The sequence below is a fragment of the Larimichthys crocea genome, chromosome VIII (assembly GCF_000972845.2).
Source record: "Larimichthys crocea isolate SSNF chromosome VIII, L_crocea_2.0, whole genome shotgun sequence".
Classification (NCBI taxonomy): Eukaryota; Metazoa; Chordata; class Actinopteri; family Sciaenidae; genus Larimichthys; species Larimichthys crocea.
Window position 1 is genome coordinate 10,341,221 of NC_040018.1, and position 24,507 is coordinate 10,365,727.

At 41.2% G+C, this 24,507-nt stretch overlaps 2 protein-coding genes across 2 annotated transcripts; one reads left to right on the forward strand and one right to left on the reverse strand.

The window, feature by feature from the left end:
- The first annotated feature begins 99 nt into the window (after window positions 1-99).
- cmtm4 (CKLF-like MARVEL transmembrane domain containing 4) lies at window positions 100-15,990 on the forward strand. The gene is made up of 4 exons (XM_010735635.3): window positions 100-1,144; window positions 8,178-8,354; window positions 14,353-14,451; window positions 14,634-15,990. Exons 1-4 carry the CDS (start codon window positions 959-961, stop codon window positions 14,796-14,798), a joined length of 627 nt encoding a protein of 208 aa, XP_010733937.1. The 5' UTR covers window positions 100-958; the 3' UTR covers window positions 14,799-15,990.
- A 344-nt stretch (window positions 15,991-16,334) lies between these two features.
- Window positions 16,335-24,433, reverse strand: LOC104922731 (CKLF-like MARVEL transmembrane domain containing 3). The gene is made up of 5 exons (XM_010735649.3): window positions 24,064-24,433; window positions 20,586-20,741; window positions 20,375-20,470; window positions 20,127-20,244; window positions 16,335-19,298 (listed from the first exon to the last, which is right to left on the reverse strand). Exons 1-5 carry the CDS (start codon window positions 24,178-24,180, stop codon window positions 19,270-19,272), a joined length of 516 nt encoding a protein of 171 aa, XP_010733951.1. The 5' UTR covers window positions 24,181-24,433; the 3' UTR covers window positions 16,335-19,269.
- Between the last annotated feature and the right edge of the window lie 74 nt (window positions 24,434-24,507).

The following is a 24,507-nucleotide window of genomic DNA, read 5'->3' on the forward strand; positions in this document are numbered from 1 at the left end:
ATACTAGAGCAAAACAATCATTTTTTACTCATATTTTGATGTTTGACTGTTTGTTTTTGATTATAACAAAAAAAAACTATTATAATAAATAGAGTGCTGGGAGGTAAAGTACAGCACAAAGTGCATGGAAAAAAAAGCTGCAGCCACGCTGCAATCCTCTGGGAGAATGAAGAAATCATTTCATCAGGTCTGCTCGCAGGCTGCAGAGGCATATCTATGATAAAAAAAAAGAAAAAAAAAGGAGGGCAGCACCAGCAGCAGAGCTCCTCGGTCCTGTCGGCGTGGTTCCGGCTGGATTCGTTTTGCTGGCTGGTTGGGAACACTTAAAACGGGCGCAGAGCCTGCACAAGAATGTGCAGTTTTCAGAGGGGCGGAGACAAGCTCGCCCCGCATCGATAGCGAGTAAAGAAGCGGTGGTAACAGAGGGAGGCTGACTGGACTGGGAGCTGCTGCACGAATAGTTAGTTTACAATAGGAAACAATAAGCTCCTCTCTCGGTTCTTCTGGACCGCTATGCGTAAATGTTTTTTTTTCGGTCGCAGAGTCGAGTAGGCATTTTTCTTTTTTCCTCCCCGGTGCTGCTGAACTAACCAGAACCGTCCACGGTGCAGTGACACCAGGATTCTAACAAGTGACCCGCCTAACATAGTTCTGAGTGCGGCTGTTTTGGAGCAGAGACGCAGCAGGAAAACACCGCAGGGTTCACGGTTAAAAAAAAAACGCACAGCAGCCGGATTTTCCTGCGCGTAATGCTGAAGAGCAGCTGTTTCCCGGTGGAGTGGCCATGAAAAGTGGACAGTCTGGTTTGTTTTCTCCATCCATTTCCAGCCCGCATGGAACAAAGTGTGCTTTATGAAACATAACCTGTGCCCTGAGGTGGATCCAGGCGCTCTGTCACCGCTGGAGGTTTGTATGTCTTAACATTTCCAGTCCAGCGTCCATCTCTCCCGAAATCATCATGAGGACCACGGAGGAGTCAGAGGGCTTTGACGGCGAGGCCTCCAACACTTCCATGATCTCCGGGGCCAGCAGCCCCTATCAACCCACCACCGAGCCAGTCCACGCCAGGAACGTTTTAGGGGGGATAAGGTGCGACATGGAGTACCTCAAGTCGTACTTCGGGATTTTAAAGGTGGTTGAAGTGGTAAGTTTGACACAGTGCTGCCATGTTAAGAGATGTAGAGCCTCTGAAAAGTGAGTACAACAAACTATGACGCACCATCTGTGGATAACAACGCGCACCGAGCAGACACTAACATATGGACTGACTAACACTCTCATACTGATACTGCACTGTGAGCTTTAACACCTCTATCTCTGAAGTGGTGAGCCCAAAATAATATATGTTATGAATAATAATGTTAATTCAATTTTTAGTATCCAGGTCCTGGTTCTCCTTGCACCACATCCCCAATAATAGTGGCCAGGTTTCATGCTAACAGTGAGCCTCCACCCCATGACATGTGGAGGTAAAGAGGTGAGGTTGCTAAGGAGCTTTGCACATATTGCCAGACATGTGAATGTGTATTTTTGTCAGTAGACTTTTATTTTGAAGGAGACACATTGGCTCCAACAAATTGTGCTGTTTTCCAACAGTTCCTTATTAGTCCCTTGAGATAAGAGAGTATTTCTTAAGGGACTTGTAAGGACTTAAATGTGTTTAACAACTGTGGATCTACTCAACAGTTCACTCTGTGATACCTGTGTATTTAATTAGGTCCTCAATTGCTCTTGGAGAAAATAATTATCGCCATTTTTCTGTCAGGATGTAGTGGTGAGTGGGAAAGCATATTTTCAGTCCACCTAAACCAGATGTTTGAACTGAGACAGAGGCAACAACAAAGCAAAATGAGCACTCCCAAAGCTCTGACAATTCACCAGAGGAGGAAATATCTATCAAGCCAGAGCAATTTCTCTTCTTCTGGTGCCAAAAAACTCAGACAGGGGCCTGCAGACACACTCAGACACAAAGTAGTGTGTCCACAACAGTTGCCTCAATGCCATGGCGTTAAGGAAACTAGCAATTACCTCCTAACAGTGTTTGTGAATAGCAGAAGCAAACTAGAAGTTCAAGCTGTTGGGAGATAATGCTGCACAGTCCTGGCTGCTTCTCTTTTGAAAACTTTAGTTGAACTCCAGAAAAAAACAGTTTGAAAACCATTTTTCCTCCTTTTCGTGGGTGGCTCAAAATCCCACTGGTCTTAACTGAAGAGCGCAGTCAGCCCGTGCTGTTGCACACACACCTGCGATGTTTACCTCTGTGTATGTGGGAAGCCAGGATAGGACACCATCTGTCATGAGCGTGGGAGACGTTTGGAGCTGGCAGTAACCAAGAAGAAGATTCATATTCACAGTGTTCATCTGTTTCACAGCAAGCGCTAAAATATTGTCTTTGACTTGAATAGCAGGGATTGCTCCTCAGTGATATGGCCCCACATGTCGGGCTGGGTATTAAATTTTTGATACTTGCTCCGATATAATACTTGAATTTCAGTACTGTGAATACACCAGAACACCTGACATTAAGAAATATGAACTTTTCTTTTTTTTAACAAACCAAAGCAGATGTACAAAAACCATACCCAAATAAAAACATCTGATTTAATCGAGGTATTAACAAGACGAGGATCCGATGAGACATCTGATATTCAACACAAAAATTTAGGTCCAATAACCAATTCCACAATTCGAGTCTTTTAGCTTTTAGCACATTTACCACCAACTGTAAATAGCCTGCACATGATATTATGATTCAAATATCATTTAAATGCTGCAAAAAAGCACGTTGTAACACAGAAAGATGGAAATTCCATGTAAATATTACAATGGTGCAGGTATATTTCATGAAGCAATGATGAATAAAACAAGCGTAGAACTATCTCTGTGTCTGGAAGTAACTAGATATTTTTCAGGTGTGTGCAGTAAAGTACAACCGCTATGGTACGGCTACTGTAGATACACGCCTGTAAGCATGATCTCAGTTATTATAACTAATCTTGTGTTTGTACTTTATATTTACTTTATTTTACTTTGTCCAGTGCCGATACTGACTTTCCAGTTTGGGCTAGTCATATCTCCTTCACCGGCAAGGACATTACCGCTGAAAGTCATCCAAGTTTACATTCACTATCTTAGAGGAGGTCTGCAAAGCTCGCTGCCAAACGTTAATAGCTTCAATGGCGTGTCTTTTTACTGCTCTGTCCTTTTAATCGTTTAACTCGGTCCCAGCTGAGTCAGTGTGATGATCATTTAAAACTGATATAAGATAATTCGAAGCTGACTGCATGTCATGTACTGTACCAGGACCTAATGTAGCACAGTTTCCGCTTAAATCTGGAAACACTCCTGCGCCAAGGAGGTTTGTGTCTGTTATTTATATCACTGTGTTCATGGAAAGTTGTTCGTTGGCTGAAAGGGCAGCAGTCATGTGTTGTTAATGGATAATCTTTGTGTAGAGAGAGATCACTTATATGAAGTAATGGTTAGTGCCAATGCAAATTGGTCTGTGACACAGTGCATGGTACCACATGTGTGCACATGCAGGGATAAGGAGGTCAGCTGTACGAAAAGCTGTTTGAATGCAAAGCTCAAACGTTAGTGGGCCTTAAAGCCTTGCCCACCCTCTCTGGAAACGTCCATGCTTCCTTATAACTTTGTCAGGGAAATATTTATTACATTACCTCCACACCCAGGCCTTGTTTGCACTACAGTAGCAGCTACAAACCACTCTGACCTTTGCTCTAACCCACGTTTACTGAGAAATCCTCTGTCGCTAATAGAGCTGTGTATATAGCTGTGGTTGGATAGATGGATTAGCAGGTTGCTGCAGACCCTGTGCTGATAAGAAACAAACCCCCAGGCGGGTGTAACCTGAGCGAGGTGTGTCCACCCTGACAGCCGGTTGGTCTTTGTCTCCTTGCTGTGACTGGGTCAACAAAAGTCCTACTGATATTCAACTCACGTCCCTCTACACAGACAGCAATTTGATACCATGTCGGGCCTGACACTACAACTCTCTTGGTTTCCCAACGAGCCTCATGGCTTTGTGATCGGTTCCCTCGTGATTGTGTGTGAACCCTTCCTTTTTTTAAAAATTCTACTCTTCCAACAAGTGGTAATTAAATATTATGATGAAGTGCTTTTTTTTTTTTTTCAGTCTGTCCGTGTTGTGTAATGGAGTTACCAGATGCTTCTAAATGTCAGCGAGCACTTCCCTCTCTGAGAGAGACGCCACATGCTCCGTTCTCTCCTGGTTGAAACATTACTTATTCGGAGCTTGTAGGGAGACATAAAGACAACAAGGACGTTGTGCGTGCATGCACGCATGTGGGGAGACGTGCGTGCCTTTGCCTACGCGCACTTACCTTACCCTCTGGGGTGAAATATAACCTGCATTCAGCCTACATTTTCCATCACATGGATGACTGTGGGCTGCTGCAGGAGTATATTCAACATTTTGGATGATTTTTCTCTTTCTTTTTTTGTGCATGAGGTCCCATAACACCGGGGAGTACAGCGTATAATGTTGCTTAGTCTCCGCTGCGAGGCCTCTTTTCTACTCCATTAATTTTCAGTCCACAACAGATGGTGTATAAGAAGGGGATCTGAGTCCAAGAGGCCTTTAACGGCAACTAATAATGTTCGTAATCCCAAAGATAAGGATGTGTGTGCACATGGGGGGGGGGGTTGATGTGCACGATCACGCGCGATGAACAGGTTGTGTTGGGGTGAAGGTTGACAGAAAATCATTACTTACAAGATTATCCAGTATGGTGCTTTGAGATCCCCCGCCTCCTCCCCCTGTGGCTGCCCGACACCTGCTACACAGGGACTTTGGGGGAAAGCAATATGCTTTCTTCAAGAGACATGACATCATCCCTCAGCGCAAGCAAGCCCTCCACTCCTGTTTGGGTGTAACCTTCCTGGTTGTGTTAAAGTCACAGATGTACTGCTATCCAACCACATGTGCTGATGAGGCCTCAGCAGCAATACAAAGTGATGACGGTCGGCCTAGTGGCTTTGCTGTAGAGCATCACTGGTAATGTGACTGCTGGACTATCCGGCGACCTTTTTTTTTAGTGTTAGCTGTGCCGTGATGGCTGTCACAAACAGGAGAGTCCTCCACTGACCGTTCACCACTGCCAGTCATCATGCAACACTTTACTTGTCAGAAACAGTACACCCCTGCTCATTAAACTGGATAAACATGTTTGGCTACTGAGCTGCTGAGAGCCAGGGGACGAGAGGAGGAGGAGGGGTCTTTTAATGAGACTTTCTAATGAGACTGTGTTTGCTCTTGAATACATTTGTTCAGCAGTGTCAGGCAATGAGATGCAAGCAGCTGCGGTGGCTTTAGGTTGGATTCGACGTGAAACTACATTGGGTGTCAATACTTTAAAGGTGTTTTAAAGGTCCAGTGTGTAACATTTAAGGGTATCCATTGACAGAAATGGAATATCATATTCATAACTGTAAAAAAAAGATCACCTGAAAATAAGAATTGCTATGTTTATGTTACATTAGAATGAGCCCTTTATATCTGCACAGGGAGCGGGTCCTCTTCTGGAGTCTGCCATTTTGAAACACTTGTTTCTACTGCAGCCCAGAGGGGACAAACTAAACACTGGCTCTACATAGATACATTTTGCAATTTTTAAAGCCACTCTAGTTTCTCCTTCATGCTCGAATTGAGGGAGGGTAGGTGAGTTTTTCAGTTGGTTGCAGTCTGAAACTTGCAGCCACTTAACTCTTCATACTAGACCTTTTTAAGGAGCGTTGAGTCATATTGGAGAAAGATAGTTCATTGTTGAGTCAAAGGGAAACAACAAAGTGGCTTGAGGTGAGCCACACAACCTAATAATTTGTGTTTTTTGCTGAGACTTAACAACCAGCTATCTTCGAGTCCCCAACCTAGGGCGTCGATATTTCACAACCTCGGAGCACGAACATCACCTCTGTTGTTGCAGCCCTTTTTTGTTTGTTTCCCATTTACACCAATGAATTCACGACTCTTGAGATACTCGAGAGACAAATATCTCTAGAAAAAAGCTTTGGTGTACAACTGGTGAAGTTCAGCTACTTAAGCTTATAAAACCAAAAATAACCCAATTAGTCCCAATAGACAGAACAAAAGAAGGCTGTTCTATTTTCAGCTTCACTGTTCAAAGATGGGCTTAATGATTTATGACCAGTCTGTATATACTTGGCACAGATTTTGTAAATCATTGTCCTTCTTACACATTTATAAATGAGGTTCTTTTTTTTGCACACACTCTCTCCCACACAGCTCTTATTTCATCTCCATGTCAACAGCAGTTTGAACACAGCTTTGTAAAGAGCGTATAGACCATGTGTGTGTGTGTGCTTGTTTGTTTGACTGTATCCATTGTTTCTCGTCAGGTCTTTTGTTATGAAGGCAAACATATGTCAGGATTTAAAGATCCTTTTGGGGTTTCTGATGGAGCCATTAGACACTTTTCTATAGTCAGTTTTCCCCACACGTTCTGTGTTATCCAGCCATTTTGATTTCATCATGTTCAGTTGCTCTTCCTTGTCCTCATCATGTCAGTTACCCTGACACTTATTGCAGCCATGTGATCATTTTTCTAAAGGTCTTCATTCTCTCACTGCCTGCCAAAATTCCTGACTGAAAGTCGTGCCTACGCAATTCCTTTGACTTTGTTGCCCTGACGACAAAAAGGAAGCAGATTTCAAAGAGGCTGGTGCTCTAGTTTAATGATGATTTGTGAGTTTTAACGACGACTTGCTGCAAGAGTATAAATGGTGCTCATCCAAGCTCAAGGTTGTCCGCATTGCCTGGAATAATAGCTCCGCATTATAAAAACTAATATGTGAGAATATAAACAACTCAGACTACAGCAAAACTCGCTGCTGAGCCGCCGCCGTGCAATCCACATGCTTCTCTGCTAATGACTTTTGGAGCTTTATTGAAAAAATCGATATCATCAGAGAGTAGCATCATTACCTCGCAACCTTGCACCGAGCCATTAAAGCAACCTGGAGCAGTGTTCAGTGTCTTGCTGGTGGGGAGGAATCTGCTAATGAAGCAGAACTTCAGTCATCTGTCGGTAGAAGAAATGACTAACTCCTGCAGCATATTTGAAACTTTACGCCGCCTTTGACTGTTTTCAAAGTGTTGTAACTAAGTTGGTGAGCTGTAACAAAAGGGGTTCCTGTCTACAGAGAGGATGTGTCAACAAAATGTTTTGCTCAGCATCTGAATCCTTCCCACTCGAGTCATGACTACATACCAGTTGTTGCTTTTATGTCTAGATCAGTCATGAGACTTTCCATGAAATGAGACGAACTTCTACATTTTTCTTCTGCAAATGACGGGGAAAGAAATCCTTACGCAATGTCCTTTTACACCAGTGTAAAAAGTCATCTGCTTTTCATGAACATTAGTACATCCCATGTAATCAAACACTGTGTATCTTAAGTGTATAGACAAGAGAGAAACAGAGATAAGATACAAAGCATGGCTTAGCCGACAGGCACAAGAACACAATGAGTCTGACACACAGTAAAAAGCTCAGTAAATATGTCTCTAAGTGAAAAGTACAAAACCGTACCATGACTGTTTTTTTTGTACAGTTTAACCTCCAATCATCCGTCAACTCAAAACCCATCATTATACAATTCATTATATCAACATTTAATAAAAAAAAACGTCAAACCTGTCCCGACCAAGCAGATCTGGTCTGAACCAGTTTGAATTGGGCTGTTCCAGGTCTTAATATAGTATGTCGCATTGGCATTTTCTGTAGGTCTGTTATGTCTCTGGGTCTTGGACCGCTCCGAGCCAATCGGTAATCTGTGTGTGGTTTTGTCAGGGTCTAGATGGCAGGAGAACACCTAAATAGCAGAATTCTTCCCATACTGTGGTTTGTTGATGGATGTTGGCTGGATGGAGGCATCTTCCAGGGCTGCCAGGAGTGGGACTCATGAGATGGGCTCATAGCCTCTAGTCTTTTCATAGGACAATCACTTCATCATCTGGAAAGCTCGGAATTTCAACACTAACAAACACTCACACGAAGCTACAGTACCCTTTATGCTTAAGAGCAGAGCGACTAGTCAGCATTTATTCTGAAATGATTTTACTTACTGGCACTAAAAGACTAGCTTAAACTCCAGTCATTTTCTTCTCTCTTCAGGTCCTTTCACTTATTGGATTCATCTGCATAGAGACTATCATGATGTGTTCTCCCTGTGGAGGGGTCTACTTCTTTGAGTTCGTGAGCTGCAGTGCCTCCGTTGTGACGGGAGTCCTCCTCCTGATCTTCAGCCTCAACCTGCACACCAAGGTGCCCCACGTCAACTGGAGCCTAACGGTAGGTACAGGGAGACGTATTGTACTCACTATACAGTATATTTGACACGTTTGAGACAAAATGACATCCGGTAGTACACGGTATACACAACAGTGATCTACCACGAAGTGTAGATCTGAACACTAGAGTCACTAAAGCTAGGAACAATAGGCTATGATTATTTTGAATTTTTGAACTTTGTGGAAGCAATTGGTTGCAGCAACAAGACTGCTGACAAATTGCCAAATTGTTTTTCGTATTTGAGTGACAGCAGCATGTTTCATCCTATCATAGCAAATTGAAAAGCAATTTCAAAATGCTGAATTTCCTCGAGTAGTAATCTCTGTAAACAGATATCTGCATATGAATGCAGAATCTCAAAGCAAGAGACCAAGATCGAGCATTCTAGTTTCAGTTTGTAGTCCGAGTAGTATTGACCCGTTACGTTTGAACAGGTTTTAGTCTGGAGAGCAAAAGAGGTGGACCACAATGACCAAAATGCAATCTTGCAACCCCTCTGCTATTATCTGACAGTGATAGCTTCAGCTTTTTATTAGCTTTTTAAAAATGTATGAATGTTCACAGAGATTGGAAGACGTGTCTTTTTCTCGTCATTCTTGCATATCAAGTTGCTAATCAGACTGCAGATGAAGTCTTGACCCAGATATCCAGATAACGGCTACACCAGAAGCCCAGACACACAAATCCAAGAATGACTGTGTAGATTTAAACACTACAGGCTGCAAAGCTCAGAAGTGTTAGTTTGGAACATTAAGCTACTATGGCTACATTTCTTTTCTTTCTCATTAGAGTAACATTGAGAGTTTAAGTTATCAGAAATGTGTCACCCTGTTATCACTTTTGCTTTTGTTTTCTCTTCTTGTCTTTTATAGTCTTGTATTTATTAACAGAGTTTAACACAAGCTCATTCTTAAAGTGAAGCTCTGGAGTTTTAGTGAGTGTGGAACTGGTTTGGAAGGCATACAGTCTCTGTGTTACTCCCAGGATCTGCATTGTCAGCTGTAAGCAAATGAGCTGGTGGGTGTTCTCCACCAGATACTGGTTGGCTTTCAAGCATTTGCCTACACACACACACACACACACGTTGGTGTGTTCTGAGCTACAGCCAAGTATCCTTTACAGAGGAGAGTTGGGGGAAAAAAACAGTATTTCCACAGGCCATGGGGCGTACGTATCGTAGTAAAGCAGTGGATGTTAAGCCAAATCCAACCATAGCTATCAGATTGCTTTATGGTATTCTTGGTACAATATTGTACCTCAAACATGAAGAGAGGGTGTGCCTTTTTTCTACTTTTGGCCGACTGACACCAAATGAAAAGCTTTTTACAGTCTCTGTGAGGCGGTTCTTATAATCTAAAATCCTCCTGTTCCATCTTTTTTTTCTGGAGACATTCTGTTCCTTTTCTCCTGAGGCTCACTAGGCCTTCTTGTGTCAGCTCCGACTGGGTAATTATTTTTCCACGCAGGTGATTAATACTCTAGAAATCCGTAATTCTCGTGTATTGTTTTGTGCGCACAGACGTTTGCCGGAGTAAGTTTGGTTGCGGCCTACCATTAGACCCACAGGAGAGGTTGTTCTTCAAAGAAGTTAGACTGTGGTGGGCTGCGGTTTGGCTCACTGGTATTACTGGAAACATGCTCTTAGGCACAAAAATCTTCATATTTTGTACGTATTTGCAGGAAAACAAATTTTGATTACGACACAAAAACCTCCCTACTGTTCACTTGTGGTGAGTAAACTGCAGCAAGAAGAAAAACTTACAGTAGGTGTTGTTTTTCCAGATTCTGTCTGGACTCCAAACTGTAGCAGCTAACAAACCCATGATGCTCAGCTTTAGGCTGCACCCCACGTTGTTTGTGTCTATCAAGTTCAAAGCTGCTCCAGTCACATTGAGCCCCTGGGAATTTCACCATGAGTAAGCATTTCAGCATTAACCAACTGTTAACCCTTCTGCTGCCTTCCTCTGTTTCCAAACTCTAAAACCATGGACTGACGCTGTGGACTGAGCTGTTTTATAATGCGGTTGAGAGTCTCAGAAGGAGGGTTTCGATTGTACAATTATATGCTACGTGATCCCATCTCCTCTACTTCACCCTCGATGATGACTTTGGCAGTGCAGAGGGGAAACACAGACACTGACCCCCACTTCCTCCCCCTTCAACACCGAAATGAACGCTGGGACACTGTTGTAAAGACACTCGGTGACTTTCAGTTACTACGCTGAACTTCAGGGTTTAGTTTGCATGAACGAGCTTTGCACTAGAGATAAAGGCAGACCACTCGGTGCATTGTTTTCCTAATTCCAACGGCCAAATAACCGTCGGCCATGCCGAGGGGTTCTGGGTGAAAGTGGGGCGAGAATGAGCGCACAGAGGGAAGAACATTCACAGCTTAAAGGGAGATTTGTGCTGTTATTCTCCTTTTTAAAAAGGAGAGCAACTGTTTGAATGCCCGGCCAGTGTACCCAATATATTCTGGAGGTTGTTTTGTTCTGGGAACAGAGAGTATCTCATCGCAGTTGATGCATGAATGGACTTACTTTAGAGAGAAGACCGTTGGTGGGTGCTCACTGGACCCATCGCAACCTTGCACACAAGGGGTGCGACACAAAACTGCAGTCTGAATCTGTTTTAGCTGCAGCAAAATATCCTAAGAAATATCTTCACCTTGTGTTAATAACCCGTTTGTTCACATTTTGGCCAATCCGCATCATAGAAAGACTTGTTCAGTCGGAATCTGGTGGTCATAAGTCAAGAAGTCTGTGATTTCTAATCAGATATATGGATATTAGCAGGGTGTGTGATATCTGAGTGTTACGATTTGATGAGTTATGACGAGGAAGAAGCAACAAATATTTCTGCAAAAATAAATTCAGATGTTGTTCAAAGAGCATTGTTTACTCATATTCACATCTGTGTAAATATGAGTTAACTAATAGATAATACTGCAAGCAGTGGATTGAGATTCCTGATGAGCGAGAACAGAATTTACGTATGCGTGTGTGTTAATCTGTCCTTGTTTCTCTGTTTGACTCCATGTTATTCTGCCGGTAATGATCTACATCTCTCTGCTGAATCCGCACACACAGCTGAGGTTTGTGGTTATTATTAGCTATAGTCATTAATCTATCATCAGTTCAGACCAGAGACCACTTTACTCATGTCGTATTTACTTAACCTGAAAGTGGAATCCAATAAAAGCTTTCTTGGTTTTGACAGCTGAAGTTTGCCACCCAAGCAGACAAAAGACATGAAACGCTTGTTTCCTATCTTTATTTGTCTTTCACAGAGAATCAGGCATAGATGTGAAGGCCAGAGAGATGTGTTATTCTTGCACGAGGCTTTCTGGTCCTGTGCAACTCGCCGCGACTGTCAAGAGAATAAATTCAATAATTAGTGTTCTGCTGCCTCCTCTAAGGTTTCCATAGCTGCAGTCCAGTGAGTAGGCTATTTCCAGCTGCTGGCGAGACACTATGGGCAAAAAACATTGCTTTTTCACGTATGGTCAAGTTTGAGATTTTGGACTATTCTGCTTCTGTCTTCTATCAGACTGGTGGAAAAATACACATTTAAGTGTTTATTTGTCTGTTTGCATCTGTAGCCTTTGCATATTTAAAATTTCAGAGAACATTGTTTTTATTTAACTTATCTAATGGAAGTTTTCAATGGAGGAGTTTCATCGATATTGATATGTCCTAATTAAAACCTTTTACCGTATTCACCTGTAGCATGTTGCGAAATGTCTGAATAGCACTATTCAGTTTTATTCCTATTCATACTCTGAAGGTTACAGAAAGGTTTGTTCGTATATCATTTGTAGACTGATTTATAGAACATTTCATTCCTCAGAACATGGCGAGAATAGAGCTTTTTATGGCTGTTGACAGCATTTTCTGATTTATGAGGAGAAGTGAGATTTGAAATTCCCTCTGTAAAAATCTTTGACTCTAATATGTCAACAAAATGAGGCAAGCATTTTGGACTTGATCTTGTCCAGTGTTCATATTTCTGTCCTTGAAATGTCTCATTTGCATATTTAAACATAATATTTCAATAAACTTTGATGGTGATATCTATTAGTTATAACTTAGGCACAAACATGGTCAAAATTGAGTTTTTTTCTTGTCTGTTAACGTTAACTTCTTATTAAGCGTTTAAGTATAATATTTTGACATAAATTTGTACTTCTATATTATTTATACTTCTTCTATATAAAGCATGCAAGCTTTGTTCAGTGCCCTGAGTGTCAGCAGATAGAGAGAGCACTGTAAAACAATGATACGAGCCAATAATAAGCCAGAGAGCCAGTGGTTTGGTCCAGTCTGTGCTTGTGTTATTTAGGGTTTTACAGAGTGCTCGCCTGGTTAAAACGTGGAATGTGGAAAAGAGTGAAGCGTGGGGACTGAACTGACTGAATCAGGAGAGAGGAAAGCTGCAGAAAAGCTTTTCTGCACAAGAGAATGTGACACTGGAACGTGAATTTGCAGTATTTCCTGTTGAACCAGTTGGGCGAGATAGATGGGAGTGTGTGTGTGCGTGTGTGGTGTAAGCACGGTTTGCTGTGTGTGTGTGTGTGTGTGTGTGTGTGTGTGTGTGTGTCGGGTGGGGGCTATGATTTCATTTGACGGTTAGGATAATAACACTGGTGAACATTAACTCTGTCAGTTAGCATGACGTGTTAGAGTTCCATATTAATGTGTTACTGATTAAACAGCAGGATCGGGGGCAAATAGTTTTTATTTATTTTTTTGAATCCCTTGCTGAGACTTCTGCTTCGTCTGTTGTCTGTGTGTGTCTGCTGAGTATTGTGGGTCATATGAGAGACCATGTCTGCCGTGATCACAATCACGCATCTGATCACGAGGGCCCATGGCCCAGTCACGCTGAGCACTCCATTATTAACCCTTCCCTAACTGTCCGGACTGCTAAAAACAGGAGAGTAAAACATCAAAGGGGAAGTATCTCTTTCATTCTCCTTCTCATGTGTAAAGAGGTGGGGGGATGGAGTGTGTGTGGAGAGGGTGGATGTGTGTTTGTGTGTAATTTGAGGTGCTAGGTTGGCTTCTTTTTGCCCTCCTGTGGTTTTAAAACACACAGTGAAGTGCCAGGATTCGGTCTGGCTGGTTAGATGAGTGTGAGCAAACTCTTCTGTTTGCTCTACGTGATACCACACCATCCAGGATGTAGCCTGCATGTTAAATCAGCCTCATTACAGAGATGAAGGTTTAGATTGTGTCAATAATTTTTATTTTTTTTAAAAAAGGCCTCAAATGTTTTTGGACTTTAAAAGAGATCATCATTTTTTGTGCAATATCAAATCCCATGGTTATTTTAATACTTGCAATGTGCTTTGAGGTAGCAAACATCTCCTGCTGTGAGGAAAAATGGCTTTGTTTAGTTGAGAATAAAATCTAAAATGCAGGAGGCAGCTGTTGTAGCATTGTCGCTTCGGATGATTTAGGTGCATCCAAGTGTCGAGTGTTATCCAAGCCTTGTGTATCTTTATTTTTAATATGATGTATATCAGAGGTTTTCAAAGTGGGCGGTTTCAGGGTTTCAGATTTTTCAACTTTCCCAGAGTAAGAAACTAATTATCACTTTACTGCTGCCTTTTTTATGTATGTATTGTATTTTGAAGTTATGCTAAAAAGCAATATTAGACTTTGTGTCTGTGAGATTAAAAAGTGTACTCGTACTGATCCCACAGGCCAGAAGGAATGGAGTGAAACAGAAAGTAAACAGGGTGGGGGATTTTTCCAAGCTTTGTCTGAGGAGAGGCCCACAGCCTCAGACTGGAAAACCCTGATATACTGTATACTTCAGGTGGAGTTGAACATTGAAACACAGAGAACTGAAACCTGTGGATATTTGCTGATCTAAATCCTTGTTTTACCATTTTTAGGCTGTATTTTGTAATGAAATCACGAAGGAGTCAGTCCTGAAGAAATAGGTCAGCTGCTCCTAATAATATCTTGTATGTTTTTGTGTCTTCCTGTAGGACCTGGTTAACACCGCGGCCAGCACCTTTTTCTTCTTCTTGTCGTCTCTTGTGCTGGCCTGCATCAACCACAACACTGGAGCTGAAATAGCAGCAGTGGTGAGTAGTCACAACCATCGTCTTTGCCAAAATATTGATACAAAACAGAACATCTTAACAAACCTGCTATCAGTCACAAAGGGCTTGTACAAGGACTGTGCGTCCATACAATGTTTACTCCCTTTGGTTCCCACTCAAATTCAGACATTGTTATACTACTTCCTGTCTCCACTTGTCTGCAGATCTTTGGCTTCCTGGTGACAGGTGTGTATGGAATAAACACCTACCTGGCAGTACGGAAGTGGCGTCTTGCCAATGGCTGTCCGGGGGCGGCTCAGACCAGCGAGTACATACGAGCACGCACTGCGTCTCGTGGAGAAATGGAGGCGAGGCCGGAGCTCGCGTGAGTGCTGGCAGACAGTCATACGGACTACGGTAAAGCCACACTACCGGCAGCTGAGTGAGATGGAGCCTCGAGATGGAAACAGTATTTCATTCAAGTCTTGAGTGGAAGTGGCTATCTCAAGCTCACCGCATGCTTTTGACTTCTGATCACAGCACCTCGCTGAAAACATTTCACAGCCACGGATGAGCTCCGTGGCTTCAGTGACACATAAAGACTCTAAACTGAAGAGCCCTGAAGATATTCTCTGTCAAACTTTTCATCCACACACATCTTTATAAATCAGCGTGAAGGATGATTTCCACAAAGAACCAAAAGAGAAGACTGGCATCACTCCAGCTGTGCACCGACTCCTCTTCTGGCGTAGCTGTTGACTTTTTAGACGGTTTTGTGTTTCACTGTGAACGAAGTCAAGGAAAAGAAGGTCAGATATTTGTACAGTCTGCTTATTTCACGCTGCTTTCCTGTAAAGTCTGTGGTAATAAATGTGATCATGGGCCCAGGAAGCCACTGGACCAACGGCACACTGCAACCTGCAGTACAACAGAAGCACCATGACTTTACTGTTCTTTTCTTTGATACTGACATCAGCCTTTGGCTTCTACTGTACCTGTGAGCAAGGCTGACATTAGATATTTGAATCTAAAGATTACACATGCTGATTTAAAGAGTTTCCTTTACAACTCAACAAAATGCCTTTTGTGACAGCTAGTCGCTATTGAGACGTGTCCTGCCAGCAATCATACAGAAACAGCACAGGGTCATTCCTAACTGCAATAAAGACGAGGTGAAGTTTGAGATCTCTGCATCACGGATGCACCCAGTGGGTTTGACACAATTTTGAGACCAAACTTAGACATTCTTAACGCTTCATTCCTTCGATTTTTATCCCAGGTCATCTGTAAACTATCCAAAAAAAAAAAAATCTTCACACTTGCATTCTTTTTGAGGTGTGTGTTAGATCAGCACTGTGAGGCAAGAGTAGGTTGTATCAGGCGATGATAAGGCAATTGGTATCTTGTTACTTTTGCACATATCCAAGGCTTCAGGTAACACGAACGCTGATGGAACAGCAGTGAGATTCATTTGGAAACAAACATCAGTAGGTGACCTGATCAAGATCAATGCCATTAGCCTATACACTGTATCTCAGGTATTGACGCACTCCTTTCAGTCTTTGATTCTCCAAAAAAAAAGAAGAAGAAAACATTTGAAACGACATCACAGGGTGCCTCGACCTTGAACGCTGTATTTCTTAATGCCTTCCTAATCATTAGATGCGAAATGAGAGGAGCTGATACTTTAAGTTAAATTATGAGCAGATGGGAATGAAATGTAGTCACAGCTTTCACTCTGTATTTGGCTAAATTAAAATGTCTGCATATGTATCTACAGTATGTTATCACACACTTCATGTATTATGAAATCTCTCATTTCACATCGCAGCTGTTATGAAGATCATTCCTTTTAATGTTTTTCCAGTGTTCATGACAAACGGGAGGCTCCCTTTTTTTTTTTTTTTTTTTTTTTTTTAAAATTATTTTTTTTTTTTGAAAAATCATATTTGCTTTTTAGTTTAAAGGAAGAAATGTTAAAACTTAATTTTTGATGTCTTACATTGTTCCAATGTATTGAATCCTCACTACATTTACACATGCGTGTTTTTATTGTGGTTTGAGACCTTTTTTTATGTATATTAGGCTTGGGTGAGTGTGTGTAGGGTTTAAATTGACTCTATGGCTCCATCTCCTGGTCTTCATCTAAAATATATTCTTGTGACTTAAGGACTGTGTAAAGCCAGATAACTACAGTAGTGTGTGTGTGTGTGTGTTTGTGTATAAGGGAAGGACCAGTCTGTGGGTTTATATGAAAAATAAAAAAACTGTATGGCTTCCTAAACAGCCTGAAAAGTTTCCACACTACCCAGTACGCTTGATTAATCAGGCTGTTCTCGTGTTCTTAGTAACTTATATCATGTACAACTGCTACTTCAAAGTAGTTTTATGAATAGACAATCATATTTGTTTCTCTGTCTGCCACTTACATTGATAGAGTGTTGAATTGTTCACATAAACATTTGTACAGCACAATCGTGCAAATGCATTATGCTATTTGATGGCCGTCATATTTGTCACTATCTGCAGCTCTCTATATACGACTTAATGCTACAATATGTTATGAAATGTTTGTATTTATGGGGAAGAGACGAAATGTTTTCCACTATAGTTTCCAGATTGTGCTACAAACAGCGGACGTGATCGGTCTGACTGTTTGGATGAAGTTAGAGGTGAGACGTTTAATTTTTTGAATTCTGTGTGCTTTGTTAATGATTACAACAAGGTGTGTCTTGTACAGCATGGAGCTGTACTCAGCTGTATTTTTGTACTCGAAACATTGACAAAAGGCTTCACAGCGGTTTATAGTGACAATTTAAATAAAGTGATTTGGACATTATTGAAAATAGCTCAGGTTTTTATTCAAACATTATTTTTTTTTGTACAAAGGGCAAAACAGTCAAAAAAACATCAGCAAAGGGGCTCATTTATATAATGGCACTAATATTGATCTTCATCATATGTGCACAACAAAGCGGTATGGTTGAGTGTTGTTACTGTCCAAAAACATACATCCCTGGATTGGGTAATGTTGATTTTTTTCAGGTGAACTCGAGGTTTAAATGAATATGTCTGAGTTAAACTAGATTCACCAGATCCGAATCCAGATTTGGTCACATTTTATTGAAAACAACTGATGCATATTTCTGCCGAGGCACCATTCGAACACAATCTTTATATAAATGAAGCCGCAGAAGTAACAAACTTATCAAAACTCCTCTATAAAATGCACAATTATTCGATTTAAAGGTCCAGTGTGTAAGATTGGTGGCCTCTAATTTCAAAATAAGGCAGACATAACATTCATAACTATGTTTTCATTCATGTATAATCACCTGAAAATAATGTTTTTGTTTTGTTACTTAAAAATTAACCTTTTATATCTACATAGGGAGCGGATCCTCTTTCATGGCTATAATATCCCAGAACAGACAAACTAAATACTGACTCTTGTTGTTTCTCCATTACACTAGGTAGGTGAGGGTGATGTGAGGGGATCGCAATGCAGCGATTACACCAACTAAATCCTACACACTGGACCTTTCATTGCAACACTGGGAGTATTTTCTTGACTATTAATAAGTCAGTTGAAATTCCACATGGAAATCGGAGGCCACTGATGACAGTTTTCAGTCATCCATTTTCAATTCACAATGCTGTTATAACACTCATGTAGTGCAGTGTATATTACATAAACAGTCACTGTGGCGTTCAAGTGTGTCTAATTTCTCAGTAGTAGCAGGAACTGAAGAATCAAACATACGTGCAGAATGGACAAAAAGAAATGTTAATGAAACAAGATAAGCAATTTGTAAATACAAAAAAAAAGAAAAGAAAATTCACATATGGGATATTCAGACACACACACACAGGTTAAAGAAGAACATACAGCAGGCAAACTGAAACATAAGAGGAGAGAGACTCTCAAAGTTTGGGTTAGTTCAATATGTTTGGAAATGTATCAACTAAACTTAACTTAAACTTAAATGTGGAAAATTTGGGGACAAATAAACATTATAATGACTCAGAAAAGGTTGTCATGCAGTGCAGCACATCACACACACTCTGTTCACCCAAAAGTCAAATTTCAAGGAAGAATAACCCTCAAATTATAAAAAATACACTCTTGTAGAGTTCAGACAATTGGACAGAGGTTGTAACCAGCCAACCTGCAACCAATCTGTTCTTCTATATACTATAGATATGTTTTCATAGTAATACTGTAGATTTGTATATGCCGATTATGCCACACGTACATAGGAAATCTGTCTTTCCATTATTCATGTAGCACTTCCTTCTTTTTTTGTCACAATACAAACTTATTAGTAGTACTCTGAAATATTTATTCACTCAGGACATTAATTTAGTGTTGCAGTTTAATATATGACTGTATACAGGGTCACAGTACATGCCCAGAAGGCTCATTATGATTAGACCAAACAGTTTCACAGCTTATTTTAATTTCAGGCATTTATAATTTTTTTCCAAATAATCTAAGGCACTGGATATGAGGTTTGGGCATGAAAATTAGACACATCAATATACACCTGTTTCCTGAATGTCTTATCATGATCAATGTGTGGAATCAAAGAGGATGGAAAGGATTTGGTTCCTCCTCTTTATACATTTAGCATAAAACTGTATGGAAAGTCCCCCCCAACTACCAATCAATGCACATAACAAACCAACAATCATTGTGACCTTGATGTGGTTTTTATCCTACACAGTATTAACGTAATGTGTTGGCATATTGAAACACTTGCAGATCTTCGCAGATGGCAGCACAGCAGTGGCAAGTCCTCCCGCAAAGGTTTATTTTTGTAGGATCAAACGTATGCGCTGGTGAAGATCGCCGTGATCTCAGTCCGAATCAGAGTCTGAAAACTCATCTAGAAAACAAAAGTGAAAAAAACAGATTCGGTATCAGAATGAGTGTTAGTTCTCCGTGTGTGCCAGCCACGTAAATAAGTCGAACTTTGGCAAGAATACTGACTTCAACAAAGAAACAAAGAATACATATGGTGTTTTTTTAAACAAAAAGAAGTCGTGATGGATTCAAGTGTCTGATCATATCGCAGAAAACATTTATGGGTTCTATTTTCATAAAACAACACAATAAGTGCAAACTTTGACACATAAAACTTTGTTTGTTTGAAGATTTGTTTCACCGACATCACAAAAAGCATCTTCCCTGTGGCGCTATGAAACAGTGCAGATAGTTTCGACTTTGTTTACTGAGGTCTTTAATCTTGAGAAAAAGATCCTGCACATTGCTCTTCCTCAGCACCACAAATATAATATAAATATCTAGCTCTGAAACTTGTACCACCGCTGCAAAGGCGGAGGAGGTGAAAGTATTTCATTTGCGGCACTCAAGGCGCTGAAGTGTTAATTGAATGTTTAAGCTGTCTGTCTGTCTACGCTGTGACTTGTGTACTTTCTGTCTGGTAGTCTAGAGCGGTCGGAGGGGGTGAAACACAAACCCAGAACTGCACTCATGAACACCACTTACCTCAGTAATTTTATGCATGCATGAAAATACAGCCCAAATGTGTAAGTCAAGATAACAAGTTCAAAGAGTGGGTTTAGCTAAATTACAAAACAACAAATAAAAAATCATACAGCATGTTCTGTGGATCCAGAGGAAAGCCACAAATGAAATTCAGTCTCCCCCCAGCAAAGGAGGAGAGGATTCATTTGATTCACATATACATTACCTTGCTGTCTTGATGGCTCCTCACTGGGTTCCCCTCCTTGCTTTAGAAAATTGGCCAGCTCATTAAAAATGAGGTAAAAATCTAAAGCAAAAACGATGGTGGCAATGAACCCAAATATCTGCGAAAAGACGAAGGTTTGACGTCAGTGCAGTGGAAAAAATACACGTGAAATAAGAACTGAGGTTGCTGGACAAAGACTAACTGTGTCATATAGTTGGTAATTCATAAATTATGGTGGTCTACTTTACCCCAGCTGCTTTGGAGGAGCCGTCTGAATATTTGGACACTGAAATTATGGAGATGATGAAAAAGATGATGGAGGCAGTCACGCATCTCATGAAATCCTTTGAGAGGAAAGAAGGAAACGGCATGATTGAGAGGAAACAACACACTTTATTATTATAACAATTTTTCTTCTTTTAGCACTGGATGATGGTTTTATTTGGAGGTTGCTCTCACCATAAGAGGCCAGAGGAAACCTTTAAACCTCTCGTTGAATTTGGTGGAGTAAGCGAACAACAAGAAGAGAGCAGCCAGGAACTCCAGCAGGGGAACTGTCACGAAGGCCACTGCCGTTGATCCCGCGAAACACACAAACGAAATGAAGGACAGAACCTACGGAAACAAACAGAAGTAAGGAAAATAAGTGGGACGGTGTATGTTTAAATCAGTGAAGAGTTTAAGACAGGAAGCCTTGAGTAAACTAAAATCTGTGTTTCCTTTCATGACTGAAGACAACTTAGAGAGAGACACTTCTTTTAAATATTTATCTACTTATAAGTCAGCACTGGAAGTCAGAGGCAAATTAACATTTTTAATCCAACTGAGAAATGAAATGAAGTTGAATTTCCTTTGATCCTCTCGCTGTAAGATAATGTTACACTGTCTCGAAGCTGTGAGACAGTGTGTGAATTTCAGCTCAAGGCCCACTTCCTGTAAGGAGATACAGCTGTTAATGTTAATGTTTATTCACACAGACTTGTGCACAGTTACAGTGAATCCTTCTCATTCTCGCTCGCACACAAACACAAAGCTGGAATAATGAAAGAAGAAGTTAAATGTGCTCTTTGTGCAATGCAATTAAATGAGGCTGCCCTGTGTTTGACGCCCTCCATTAGAGGGGCTGGACGCACCATATCAGTGCAAATGAAAGCAAGTCCAGACAGTGTGTTCTCAAACAGGCCCGGCCATCTTGTCTTTGTCATCCTACACTGCCCTGGGGTTAGGAACTCCCCCTGACTGAACCCAAACTGCTGCAGCTGCTGTTCCTCACAAATGCTGCTTCTGAGTAGCATCCTGTCAGATCCATAAGATTCCCCACAAGACACCACCTATAGCTAAACTACAGAAGCTTTTCTCTGGGTTTCTCAGTAGATTCTCAGGAATGTTTAGTATGTTGGAGAATATGACTGTGTTGCACTGAACACCTCAAACAGCACAAGATGAGCTATCGTAGTGCTTTTTTGTGCTTTAAATAATCTGTATGTTAAATATTTTTTGTGGTTCTTTGTTGTTCATAGATTATTCATTAATCCTCAATGAAAAACAGTGATAATAGTGAAAATACTAATCACAATCACACAGAAGAAGCTGCTCATGCTCTTGCTTGAGGATTTACTTAAAGGAGGTGTGTGGGAGTTAGTAGCATCTAGTGGTATTATTGCTGATTTACAACTGCCACGCCTCACCCTCTCCTTCCTAGTATGAAGGAGACACTAAAGTGGCCGGAAAAGTTCTGTTCTGTGTCTTCTGGGCCACTGTAGAAACATGGTGGTTCAACATGGCGGACTCTGTGGAAGAGGACCCATAGTGTCTGTAGATATAAAGTCTCATTCTAAAGTAACACAATTATAATGATTCTTGTTTTCAGGTGTTTATACACTAATAAATATAATAAGGTGATAATTTTCTGTCAAATGACTCATCGATGAATCGCCTAATCGTTTCCTTGTCTTTAAAGCATTGCCCTTAAAGGGTTTGTGATGAGTCGAGTGAGTCGGTTATCGAAGGTGGTGAAACACGTGTGCTTTGAAACATCACGAAAACATCACAAAACATCCTGAGGGCCGCAAACACATTACATACCGAGCTAAGAATTCTGACAATCCTTAGCTTCTCAGTTTATGCCACATAGAGAGACAGCACACTTTGCGCATGTTTACTACACTGGGTACCCTTTTATTAGCAGCTTGTTTTCATTTTGAAAACATTTCAAACGCTACAGAAATCTGCCTTTCGCAGCACATTAAGTGTGCTGTGATTTCACATTCCTTATTGGGCCTGCTGCTGGCTGAGACTGAGAATCCTAATGAGAAATACACGGTGGTCTGACACACTTTGTATAATAATGCATGCTCAGCAGGATATGTGTCTGACTAACACTGCCAAGAATGGTAAAGCTGTGGGCTGCGCTCTCTTTGGAAGACGCACAGTTGAGTTCGGTGACTGTTGGCTGATAAACAACAAGTGTAAGCTTAAAAAATTACAATGAGACTATCTCACTGTATTCCAAGAACAGCTTCACAGCTACAGCAGGGAGGCTGCACACCAATAAATACCAAGAATATGAATAATGGTTAAACCTACTTTACACTCAAAGATAAAACCAAATGAATCCCAATTTACAAATGTGGCACACACACATGTACTGACACATCGCTTGTTGTGATGTTATGCAATTTAGTTTGATTACAACTTAAATGACAGCCGTGTTTGCTGTGTGGATATAACCTCTTCCTGTGGTGCGGTGTTGTGCTAGAGGTGGGTAAATGAGTTTCTGTCATTGATCTGAAAATAGGTGAGTAAACTGTTGAGATCACTGTTGCGTTTCTGTTTTTAACCAAGCTTCATGTTATCTTTCCTAAAAGAGTTTTGCAGATGGACTTTATTTTTAGGCGAGTTGGCTCAGCTGACAGAAACCCTGCACAGGATATATCACAAATGCGGTAAAGCTTTGAGTCTTACCAGTCTACTCTAAGTTTAATCCAGGTGTGCACTCTCACCTACACAGATGTAAGAGGACACACTTCTGCTGTCTGGAAGCCGTCAAGGCTGCTAGGGTTTTTAGTTCAGTTCTGCAAGCGTTTTTGCCTCGGGGCTGAGGATCACAGTCACATTGTTAAAAAGCAGTAAAGAGACTGTATTGTGTGGTGTGTGTGTGTGTGTGTGTGTGTGTGTGTGTGTGTGTGTGTGCGGGAGGCTGACTGTGCTCCAGGCTACGTGTTATTGTAACAGAGTGAAGGATGTGACTGTGGAGAAGATGACTGCTGAATGTCACATGATACAAATGAGAGAGTTGAGTTCATGCAGCATTCTTTTTACACTGTTACTGCAAGAAGACTCTTTCATGCAAGTGATGCATTACGTTAGAGATCTGCAGAACACCATTCAGCACTAACACCATCTCACAGACACACACAGATAGTCTTTCAGTTCCTGGTTTGTTAGAATAGACTTAAAAAGTGCATAAAAAAAGGGACTTCTCTATAAAGTTTAGCAGTAGTTGGTTAAATTGATTCAGCGCATACTGACACAACACTGAGAGACAGAAAGAAGCCTTGGTCCTTATTTAGCCTGATCTCCAGGGAGCTCTTAACAATGAATGTCTTCGTGCGTCGTGCCCATGATCCAAAAGTTTATTCCAAGTTTCAGAAGTTTACCTCACTTTGCTGTAAACCCTCACTGCTCCTCCCTTTACTAATGGAAACCTTGTGACGGGAACTGGCTGACCTATATTCAAAATGACAGTGAAACAATCTATTCATGTTATTTATAAGCATGCATTGAAGCCACACATTGCTACCGCTACTATAACTGTTAGATAAGAGAGAAGTCTCCAAAACGCAGCGCGCTTTGACTTTTGTGCGCACCAGGGCGAAACAATGGCACAAGGACAGTTTCATTTGTTTCACAAGTTATTCCTCTGCTCATTTCTTACCACTTCACCAATGAGCAGCATGCCTTTCCTTGAGGTGGCGAACTCCTTGCTCGGAAGAATAGACATTAGGACAGTCTGGCGCGGCCGATTCGAGTCGGGAGCCTCGATGTCCCCCATGGTTCGCAAAAAAAAAAAAAAAGATTTTAACTCTCAAAGTTCAGATAGTCCAACAAAAAGTCCACGCAACGTAACGGATTATGGACAAAACCAAAAAAAAAAAGTTAGTGAGAGAGAGAGAGAGAGATATGTGGAGGCGTGAGGCTTCTCGGAGGTGGAAACGGAAACAATGACAGCGCGGAAACGCAGAGCGAGCTCCAAAAAAGCGCAACATCTGCTTTCTCCAGATGTGTAATGCGATGCGCCTACCCCACCCACACACCCCCCAGCTGCACACAGCACAATCCCGAGTGGAGTAGAAATATCCAACTGATGATGTCACAAGAC